Below are 11,239 nucleotides of genomic sequence, written 5' to 3' on the forward strand. Positions count from 1 at the left end.
TAATCCAAAATGCTGGAGTATAGAGCCAAGTAAAAAGTTTTAGCTTCACTGTCCATATATGGTACATTTACAGAGGAGTGTAATTGGGTCGGTTTCATTCATCCTTTACTTGCCTGTCCATTCATGCCAACAGGTCTCTGGACTTTTCTGTCCATGCATTCAGGCCGTTAAGATGTCATCTGTGTCCTGTAAACCAGCCCTTTGTGTTATCTGTCTCATCCTCACCCTGTCAGGGCCAGCACTAGTCAGGGTTTAGGGACTGATCGTTATAGGCCTACGACATAGGACTGTGAGATGTTGATATCACCTTAGCCACCCTAATAATATGTTGATTTCGACAGGGAACTATTTGCGATGATTGGTGTATGACTGCTTTCTGCGAACCATGTGTTCAATGCCAAATCGTTTGTGAAGTCAATAAGGAGATTCCTAACTGAACAGAGCCGGAAAGTGAATGCTGATCCCCAAAGTGTTGTCTTCCGCACCTTGTTATGAAAATGTTCATTAAATTGTTTCAGTGAGGAGCCTCAAGTTTTTGTACAAGAAACGTATTATGGTTACATTAGGACTTTTGTCATCTGAAGACTATGCCTGCAAGTCAAACTTTTTATGTGAGCACAACCCTTTAGCCAAATCCTCAGCAGTAAGAAAAAACAAGACACAGTACCATGTGACGGTCAGATGTATACAATGTGTAATATAACTTACAGTATTTTACTATTTATGATAAGTCTGTTATTACCAGATTATGGCTAATTTAAATATATTCAACTACCAGTTGTTTATATAAAAATTAAAAGAAATGTGAAATAAGTACTACACAAGAATAGTTCAGAAAGTTCTTGTATTATTATTGTATTGCTAGATATTACTGCACCATTGGAGCTAGAAACATAAGCATTTCGCTGCACCTGCGATAATATCTGCAGAACTGTATACGTGACCAATAAACTGATTTGAAAGCCGGTCTTTGACTTAACCAACAAGCACTGAGTTCAATCAAAATACTAATAAAGTTACAAAATATCCAGTTAACCACAACTAATTCCTGTGGCAGGACTTTTGGACCATTTCAAATCTAATGTTATTTGTCACGTGCTTCATAAACAACAGGTGTAGACTAATACCGAAATGCTTACTTCTCAACAATGCAGAGCGAGAAAAAGAAATCATTGAAAAATAATAATGAGGAATAAATGCATAAGTGACATTACACTTATGCTGTGGATGCAGAGATGCGTTTCGAAAGTCCATTTGTTTTAAATTCTCCACTGTCTAACTGCCTGCAATGTCAAGAAAACGTTGGCGGTACATTCACACCTGTTCACTCCTCATCCCATGGGAATTTTATGTTTGTTCCGTTCATTTCCTCTTTTAGGACAGCTGTGAATTTGAAATCCTGCTCAGGACTGAAATGATTTTTCCAGTCTCCAGCAACTCCTGAAAGAACAAGGTGAATGTGCTTTAATTGAACAGTGAAATATATGGAAGCAAAAAGTGGTTGCAGTAGCGCATGATGGGAGAACATTGTACTACTAGCAGCATTCTGGGTTCCTATCCCACTGCAGGGAGTGATTACCCCCTATCTTGCCAGTTTCCACTACCTTTTCGAAGGAAGGTGGACTTGCTGCTATCCATGATCTCCTGTGGCACCAGGGAGTAGTTTGACATTGCATTTAACTTCATGTTGCTGAAACAGCAGTGGTTGGCTACACGATCCAGAGTTTCTTCACTTAGGTCCCGACCAAGGAACCGTGAGAGGCGTTCCAGCACTCCCCGCAGGTCCTTCAGGAGAGAAACAGACATATGTAAGCAGTTTGGCCTGGGGTTAGCCTAGTTCATTATCAGTCTGGTCCCACAGGGTTGAGGCGGTTTGCATTGATTGGTGATTTACCTTGACCATTTCTTCATAGGTAATGTATAGGATTCTGTCTCCCAGATCTGAATTTCGCCAGCTTTTCACATGGTCTGTCCACTTCCCAAACAACACTGTGTAGATAAACAAATGTTAATTACAATCAAACCCAGTTACCCTCTTCTTTAGTATGGGCATCAAAAGGTTCATCACATTTATTTATATATCCTAGCATTTTTCACCTTGCCCAGAGAGAAACTTATTTAGAAACTCATCAAAAGTCCCAGGGTCATCCAGGAAACTGGCCATCTTGTGGAAGTGAAATGATGACACCATAACATCTTTTGGGTTCCGGGTAACATAGATGATCTAAATGAAAGCAAATAAAGTCTTAAATATGAAATCCATAGACAAACTTTCAAGAGCCCAGTGTGATAGCTAAATTATAAGTTAATTACATTGCATGTAGGCACATTTTTCCAATTGTTTTATTCATTTGCAATGCTGAAGTCAGTCCATTAAACATACTGCAAGAGTCTCTTCAGTTGTTACTGTCTAGTAGTTGCTCTCAGTTCCTGGATCAGGGCCCTACCTTGGCTTTGGAGGTGAAGAAGGAGGGGGGCATGAGATGGTAGGGCATATGAGAGACCATTGCCCGTGGTGAGGGCAGACGGTCCAGAACTAGGGCTGCTCGTGTCTCCTCCAGCCAGGGAACCCGGTCCCAGTTGGGAATAGTTTGCACTGGAGTAAGGTCTCCTCCATTTAGGACTAAAGGTACAATCTCTTGCATCCATGTGGTGCCTGGGAAACATTACCTTAATTAGTTATTGTAAGTAAGTCCTATTATAGTAATAAAAAACACACATGACATATTTTCTTTCCTCTGACAAGTTTTTGGGATGTAAAAATGTCCAACTGCAATGCCTGGGAGACTAAACTGCATTGGTGTAAACTACTTAAATAGTACTTTAAAGTATGTTTTACTTAAGTCGTTTTATAGGGGCATCTGTACTTTACTATTTATATTTTTGACAACTTTTACTTCACTACATTCCTAAAGAAAGTATTGTACTTTTTACTTTATACATTTTCTCCGACAGCCAAAAATACTACATTTTGAATGCAGCAGGGCAGGAACATCTTGAAATTCTTGCCCTTATCAAGAGAACACGTGTCATTCCTACTGCCTCTGGTCTGGCTGACTCACTGAACACAAATGCATCTTTTGTAGATAACGTCTGAGTGTTTGAGTGTGCCCTTGGCTATCCGTACATTTTAAAAACAATAAAAGCCATCTTCTTTGATTAATATAAGGAATTTGAAATTATTTAAACTTTTCCTTTCGATACTTAAGTATATTTTAGAAATTAGATTTACTTTTGATACTTACGTATATTTAAAATCAAATACATTTAGACTTTTACTCAAGTAACGTTAGTATTGTACTAGGTGACTTTCACTTTTATTTTAGTAACTTTCTATTAAGGTATCTACTTTTACTCAAGTTTGACAATTTGGTACTTTTCCACCACTACTAAACTTTAAATGACATGAAGCCATACTAACGTTAGAGTACAGTATGTTCTTACCAGACTTGGGGTAAGTCACTGAGAAAATATCTTCATCTTCAACTTTAATTTCCTCCGCGTATTTAAAACTTTCAAAAGAGTGAGTTTCTTTCGGGCACAAAAGACCGTGATAAACGATATAATTTCCATCATTCGCCATACTTAAACACAATTTACAGAGTTAAAGTAAAGTATGCTAATTTTCGGTAAAAAAACAATGTCTGCGTGTCAGTAAAGTGGGAGGGAAGTGCATTCCTTTTGTGCAATTTGTGCGCAGATGCCAAAACATTGTAACAATTCACTCAGCCGATAGCAGCATTATTCATTGACAATAATACACTAATAATAAGTAATTCATAATAATTAAAATAATTGCTCATACTAATATTACTACTAATAATACAATAATACAAATGTTGAATAGATAGATTTGGACCCATCCCAAGATGCAGTGCCAACACCAAAATTGGTTAATATTATGTAATGTATGAAAATTATGTCAAGTTGTTGATCCCTGGATTTGAAGAAGGTGCCTCAAAGTTGGCAGATCACACTGAGATATGGAAATCTGTTGCATACATTACCTGATTTGGGGTAAGTAATGGCAAACACATCGCTGTCCTGAACTTTGAAATCATTGGCATATTTCAGACTCTCCTCATTGTGAACCACAGTTGGTAACAAAATTCCATGGTGAAGAAAGTACCTGTCTGATGCCATGGAACACACTCAGGTATAGCCTGCAGTAAAGTTCTGCCAGTTCAGCCCTGACCTAGAGGCATATGTTTAATGCATCAATGCAAATGTGAGAGGAAAGAATCCCACCCCCTCTTGTAGCTCTTTCTTGCAATGGGGTCTTTGTATAGGGCAGAATCACCCAGAGAAGGGCTTGATGGGATGGATGGTCCCTGCAGGAGCAGTAAACCCAATACAAGAAAGGAAGAAGTGTTTGTAAACATTGTCACTGTCTCAATTTATTCCCCACAGCGAAAGGGTATGCAAACAATGAGACATCCCACCTAATGTTGCAACCATTACAAATAGGTCTACGTGGCCAATGAATAACAAGGAGAAGCACAGCACTCTCCATAATATTTTAAATACCTTTACTGCTATGGGATGATCAGTTGAACAGCTTAAAAAAGTGTGATATGTTTCGCCATGGCCTTCTACATTGTTGCAGGAGGAGCTATCATTTGTCTGTCCAGAAGACTGAGTTCACCTCACTCCTGTTCCTTCACAATAATGTTATTATGTATGAACTGAACAGCTCTTGTATTGTGATGTAATGCAGCCAGGCCTAACTGAAACTGACTAGCAGATACTGTAGGTCAGTCATTCTGACTAGGACTCACTCAATGGAGCCTTTGTCCAGGGCAGAACTATAAGTCTGGGGCAGAATGCCAGAGAGAGGGCCTGAGAGATAGGATATGGCCCTGTGTTTGCCATCCTGTAATTTAGGCTACATTTATACAAGCAGCCCATTTCTGATAATTTCCACTAATAGGCCTTTTGACCAATCAGATCAGTTCTGAAGAAGATCTGATCCCAAGAGCTTAAATATGGCAGAGTTAAGATGCCACATACCAAGACATTCAAATCTGTTGCATGAACTTCCTTGTAAAAAATAAAATATATGTAATGGCTTCCTCTTCCCATACATTTACAGGATTGACCATGTGCCTCTTGGCTGAAAAGCATGCTACATTACATGAGTGTAATGCAGGATTAACAAAGTTCTGGTTTAGCAGGGGCCTGTTTAGAAGGGTGTAGCGTACCTTACAAAATAATCCTACAGGAATCTTGTAGGACTTTTAGTTAGGGGTTAGAGAATGTTCAGATATAAATGTATTATGTAAAACAGAAAAGATAGTGTCAGGTAGAATGTAATCGTGTTGGCTCAGTTTCTTACATTTATATAGGAATGTTTTACTTCACTGAATACAGCCCAAGTCCCCGGTCACCATAGTGTAGCGCCAACAATCACAAAGCATGAGACCTTTTTGAAGTGAGGGAGAAAACAGGTTGGTCAATAGGCTTCTACACAGACTAGACTGGTCAACAGGTTTCTACATAGACTAGACTGGTCAACAGGTTTCTACACAGACTAGACTGGTCAACAGGTGTCTACACAGACTAGACTGGTCAACAGGTTTCTACACAGACTAGACTGGTCAACAGGTGTCTACACAGGCTAGACTAGTCAACAGGTGTCTACACAGACTAGACTGGTCAACAGGTTTCTACACAGACTAGACTGGTCAACAGGTGTCTACACAGACTAGACTGGTCAACAGGTTTCTACACAGACTAGACTGGTCAACAGGTGTCTACACAGACTAGACTGGTCAACAGGTGTCTACACAGACTAGACTAGTCAACAGGTGTCTACACAGACTAGACTGGTCAACAGGTTTCTACACAGACTAGACTGGTCAACAGGTGTCTACACAGACTAGACTGGTCAACAGGTTTCTACACAGACTAGACTGGTCAACAGGTGTCTACACAGACTAGACTGGTCAACAGGTGTCTACACAGACTAGACTGGTCAACAGGTTTCTACACAGACTAGACTGGTCAACAGGTGTCTACACAGACTAGACTGGTCAACAGGTTTCTACACAGACTAGACTGGTCAACAGGTTTCTACACAGACTAGACTGGTCAACAGGTTTCTACACAGACTAGACTGGTCAACCAACAGGTTTCTACACAGACTAGACTGGTCAACCAACAGGTTTCTACACAGACTAGACTGGTCAACCAACAGGTTTCTACACAGACTAGACTGGTCAACCAACAGGTTTCTACACAGACTAGACTGGTCAACCAACAGGTTTCTACACAGACTAAACTGGTCAACCAACAGGTTTCTACACAGACTAAACTGGTCAACAGGTTTCTACACAGACTAAACTGGTCAACATGTTTCTATACAGACTAGACTGGTCAACAGGTGTCTTCACAGACTAAACTGGTCAACAGGTGCTTACACAGACTAGACTGGTCAACAGGTGTCTACAGACTAGACTGGTCATGAAGTTTCTATACAGACTAGACTGGTCAACAGGATTATATACAGACTAGACTGGTCAACAGGTTTCTACACAGACTAGACTGGTCATGAAGTTTCTATACAGACTAGACTGGTCAACAGGATTATATACAGACTAGACTGGTCAACAGGTTTTTAGACTAAACTGGTCAACAGGTTTACACAGACTAAACTGGTCAACAGGTTTACACAGACTAAACTGGTCAACAGGTTTTTACACAGACTAGACTGGTCAACATGTTTCTATAAAGACTGGTCAACAGGCGTCTACACAGACTAGACTGGTCAATACATTTCTATGCAGACAACAGGTTTCTACAAAGACTAGACTGGTCATGAAGTTTCTATACAGACTAGACTGGTCAACAGGATTATATACAGACTAGACTGGTCAACAGGTTTCTATACAAACCAGACTAGTCATTTTAAGGCTAACTAGAAGGGGAACAAATCTATTATCTCCGGCATGAATTAAAAGTGGCATTCCGGTGGTAGGTGTGGACAGTTGATTCTTCCAATTGGAAAGGCAATATGTGTGGGAATCTGGACACAAGATTATTCATCATTCCTGGACATGCCCACTACTGTACAGACACCAAGTCACCATAGAAATCAGCAGAATTGGGCCCCACAGTACAAAATAGGGTTTGTAGTAACAATAGGTCAGTTGTGACAGCAAGTCAGGTTTGATTTGATTATCTCCCTACAACACCACACATAAAGCTCTCATACGAGGAGCCCGAACTACACCTCAATGTTGAGTACAAATTTGACCTCTATCTCCTGCCTTCTGTAAATATACTATACAAAATCAAATTAAAACATTGTCTATCGTATGTAATAAGCACACTGTGCTCAATAAAAAGTAGCATATTAAGTCATTTATTGGCCATTCACTCACACCTCACTAAGTTTCCATAGTGTAGGATAACCCACTGCTACCATGTTTTATGTAATCTTACGACAACATAAGTACGCCATTATGCTGCTTCAGTCATGTGACAAGTGCACCAACATTTGTATTTCATCATGTCGAATGAGATTAAGTTAATAACTTTCATATCTGCAGTAATGCAGGTGAGCACACAGTAACAACAGTATTGTACCATCAGCTTAAATGTCAAAGTAGTTTAGTAACTGTATGACAACGCTTAAGAGGCATCCACTTTCATCCACTTGTTATAAATACTCAATCTACCGTACTAATTCAGCACAATAATAAATCATACATAAAAAAGTAGTATCATAACATTAAAAAAAGTCAAATCATGAATGCTCACATTCCTGCCCTCTTTCTGAGCGATACAAAATTAATCTTTACAGGCAAAGTCTGGTTGAAAGGCCCTGTGTGTGTGTGTTAAAGACCCTCTTTGTTTGGGATTCCAGCCAGTCTCAGTTACTGTGCACCAGTGTGACGAAGAGGAAGAGAGAACAGAGGGAGATGGATCCAGTGAGCACCGCCTTCACCAGGAGGGCTGTCCAGCTCCCCAGCAGGAACACATGGACAAACAACCTGAGAGAAGTTAGAGGACAGAGGAGAAAATGAGTAGCTATGTTTGATAGCTAGATGTGTAGCTATGTTTGATACCAATATGTTGACTACTATGTAACTGATTGTTGCTAACATCATATAATCACGATGGATTATGACATGAACTTGGAGGCGTTATGGTTTTTTCAATAATGTATTGTTTCTTTAAAAAAATAGGGGTTGGTCATCCAGACCATTACACAACTGTAGCTATCAGTGTTTATAATGACCTCCAGCGGTGTACAGAAAAACTTCAGTTCCCTCCCCAGAACAGATGAGCAGTATGAGCTGAAAACCAGCTCTGTGAGGATGACCATTTCTACAGTATGCAGTTCCACAGGTCCCTTCCCTGGGTACATTGAAGTATGTGATACTCACTCCATGAGGAAGGCCTTGTATACACACAGCCCTAGCAGTACAGTCACAGGCAGACGGAAGCTCTTCGGGAGGTCGTACCGCGTGAACATCCACACCACTGCTGCCATGGCGATATAGTGCACCTGAAGGAGAACGCGACACCGAATTTCCTTAGAAACTATACATCTTCCAAGCCCTCCACAGGAAATGTAATGGTGATGAGTATTCATTATCTAAGTATTTATTGGAAGTCAAAATAAATGTCTATTTGATTCAGCAGTATAAGTGTCAGTGCAAGGGGATTTACCAGGCTGATGTTGGAGTCGAAGCTCATCTGTATGTACTTTGAGTCAAACTCAATGCCTCTGGCACCCACCCATAAAGGTATACACCTGGATGACAGGGCAAGAGGATTAAATACAAGAGACAGCATTGCAAATAAACATAATGGCAAATATACTAGTGAGCTTGGGTAGTGAATGACTATAATCTACACATAAATGAATGTGAATCTGGAATGCACCCAAAGAGATTGAAAGAGAAACAGCAGGTAGACAGAGAAAGATAGAGAAAGAGAATGTACCTTGACATAACGAGCTCTGCTGTGGACCATCCCATCGCTGCCACCATTATCTTGTACTCTCCCTTCCCTGCGTTCCTGGACATGACCAGATGCAGGCCCAGAAGGTCTGCTAGGTCCACCGTGGCCTTCATAAACTCACCAACAAAGTCATACACACCAGCTCCTCCCTCCCATGTGGGGAAGAAAGTGGCTAGAAATAGCATCTGGAACAGAGACATTGTTCATTTTATTTTTTATTGTCACATACACAGGATAGGTGCAGTGAAATGTCTTGTTTTACAGGGTCAGCCATAGTATTACAGCACCCCTGTAGCAAATTAGGGTTAACTGGCTTACTCAAGGGCACATTTTCACCTTGTCGGCTCGAGTATTCAAATCAGCGACCTTTTGGTTACTAAACACTAGGCTACCTGCCACCTTAGTAGGATACATATTACTATACTAGTAATAACTAACAACTAGTAAGCTACATTAATAATCAAGCAGTTTTTAGTCTGCATCCCAATGTGATCGATCATCAGTTCCTTTGACAGAATGATGATATTTTTATTGCTTTTCAGAAAACAGACAGTTTGGACAGTCAATGCTCACCTTGCATAGCTGCACAAATAAGTAGGTAGCTCCTGCTTGAACACATCTCCAGAATGCATTGTATTCTGACCTATAATATGGATAAAGAAAGACACATCTGTACACTAGAATGGTTTGAACATGGTTGCCAAGAGTGGCAGGAGGATTGGCTGACCTCTCAATCTGCTGACATTTCCATGTAGATTATTACATTTCACCCTCATATATATATATATATATATTATATATTTGGCAACAGGGACTGTAGTGACACCTCTTGCACTGAGATGCCGTGCCTTCGACTGCTGCGCCACTCGGGAGCCCAATAAGGGTGACTAGCTAGTGAACAGATCATACAAAAATACATGTTTAGTAGCTAAATGTACGGGGTCAACTAACAAATTAATCTAATGCTAATGCAGTTTATATAGTATGAGAGGTGCTGATATTTACAGTCCACTGCACTTGTAGGTGATAAAGTAGGGGAAATAAGCCAAGGCAATGCAATTCCCGAAATGAAATAGCGTCATATTGCCAGGGAGTCCAACACTGGCGAATTCTCCAACGAGTCTGAAGGAATGGAGACATTATAGCTATTAGCTAGCAACAATTATTGACACAATATTAGCTACTTAACGTTAGTTATTTAAGATTTATGAAGCATTGGAGCAGATAATCTGAAAGGAAACATTACTTGCTAGCGTCCTCTCTTCCTGCACACTCAAAAGGCTGATTATGTGCAAGGCCTAACATATTTATTAATTAAGTATTATAAATTGAAATCTGTTAGATAAGTTAACTGCATATAAATAACACACGTCTAAATGAAGATCAGCACGAATCATTCAGAAATACCTGTATTTACTCAGGTTGACAGAGGGATTATTGAGATGCTAATGCTGGTTTGCTAACTCGTTGGATGAAGAACGGAAACTAGTTGTCCACTAGTTACCACAGCCTGTATCGTAGAAAATTCGTAAAATCAAAGAAAATGCGTTTTGGTATTAATTTAGGGTTAGGCATACGAGTAGCAGTGTGGATTGAGTAAGGTTCCAAGTCAGATTTTAAGAAGATAAATTGTAGAAATAGGCGGAATTAATAACTTTGTGACTGTGGTAACTAGTGACGACTCGGAAACTACCAAAGTCCTACCTTTAAATGATTCCGCTATCCCTTGATGTCTCCGATCCTATCGCTCGTTTGCTAGCGTTTTAGGAGAAGTACTCAAAGAGGGTCTTGTAAAGCAAATAGACGGAACGACAGAACGGAGTCACCATGGTTAACACTAATATTTGCAGAGCAGGACTTCGGCAGTTTCTGCAAAGATGGTTTAGTATGAAAAGGTTTAAAAACTCGGTGGTTTTTGTTGTTCATGCAATGAGTAAATAGTTCCTGCATCGTCATTGACATGACAAATACAACTAATGACAATTTATAAGTTTAAGGATATTTGCAGCACTATAGCTAGCCTGGACATCCGCAAGTAGGCGCTATTCGCCACTAACAAACGACGTTAGCAATAATAGCGCCATCTGGCGGCAGCAGTGCCACACTATTTGTAGTAGTCTAACGTCATTGAGTTAAAGAACCAGTGCAGTCAAAAACGTTGTTTGAAAAATATTTCCAAACTATGAGCTTGGAATAGTACTCTGAAAACGGTCAAATTATGATAATGCACTTTTAGTGTAAGAGCTGTTTGAAAAGACAGCCTGAAATG

At 40.0% G+C, this 11,239-nt stretch overlaps 2 protein-coding genes across 6 annotated transcripts; both read right to left on the bottom strand.

Annotated features, from left to right (window-relative positions):
• Window positions 1–666: 666 nt before the first annotated feature.
• sult2st3 (sulfotransferase family 2, cytosolic sulfotransferase 3) lies at window positions 667–3,692 on the bottom strand. The gene is made up of 6 exons (XM_064946037.1): window positions 3,445–3,692; window positions 2,448–2,656; window positions 2,098–2,224; window positions 1,895–1,989; window positions 1,605–1,785; window positions 667–1,440 (listed from the first exon to the last, which is right to left on the bottom strand). The coding sequence occupies exons 1-6, from the start codon at window positions 3,581–3,583 to the stop codon at window positions 1,325–1,327; spliced, it is 867 nt and encodes a 288-aa protein (XP_064802109.1). The 5' UTR covers window positions 3,584–3,692; the 3' UTR covers window positions 667–1,324.
• Window positions 3,693–7,347: 3,655 nt separating this feature from the next.
• Window positions 7,348–11,225, bottom strand: LOC135520458 (BOS complex subunit TMEM147-like). Of its 5 annotated transcripts, none has more exons than XM_064946039.1 (7): window positions 10,675–11,225; window positions 9,976–10,092; window positions 9,544–9,613; window positions 8,953–9,155; window positions 8,677–8,761; window positions 8,391–8,512; window positions 7,348–7,994 (listed from the first exon to the last, which is right to left on the bottom strand). In XM_064946039.1, the coding sequence occupies exons 2-7, from the start codon at window positions 10,050–10,052 to the stop codon at window positions 7,874–7,876; spliced, it is 678 nt and encodes a 225-aa protein (XP_064802111.1). In that variant the 5' UTR covers window positions 10,053–10,092; window positions 10,675–11,225; the 3' UTR covers window positions 7,348–7,873. The 5 variants fall into 5 exon arrangements, with proteins under 5 accessions (XP_064802111.1, XP_064802110.1, XP_064802114.1 ...); XM_064946038.1 differs by lacking the exon at window positions 10,675–11,225 and adding an exon at window positions 10,378–10,668; XM_064946042.1 differs by lacking the exon at window positions 10,675–11,225 and adding an exon at window positions 9,698–9,861 and having other exon boundaries at window positions 9,976–10,049.
• Window positions 11,226–11,239: the final 14 nt, after the last annotated feature.

The sequence above is a fragment of the Oncorhynchus masou genome, chromosome 29, assembly GCF_036934945.1.
Source record: "Oncorhynchus masou masou isolate Uvic2021 chromosome 29, UVic_Omas_1.1, whole genome shotgun sequence".
Lineage (NCBI taxonomy): Eukaryota > Metazoa > Chordata > Actinopteri > Salmoniformes > Salmonidae > Oncorhynchus > Oncorhynchus masou.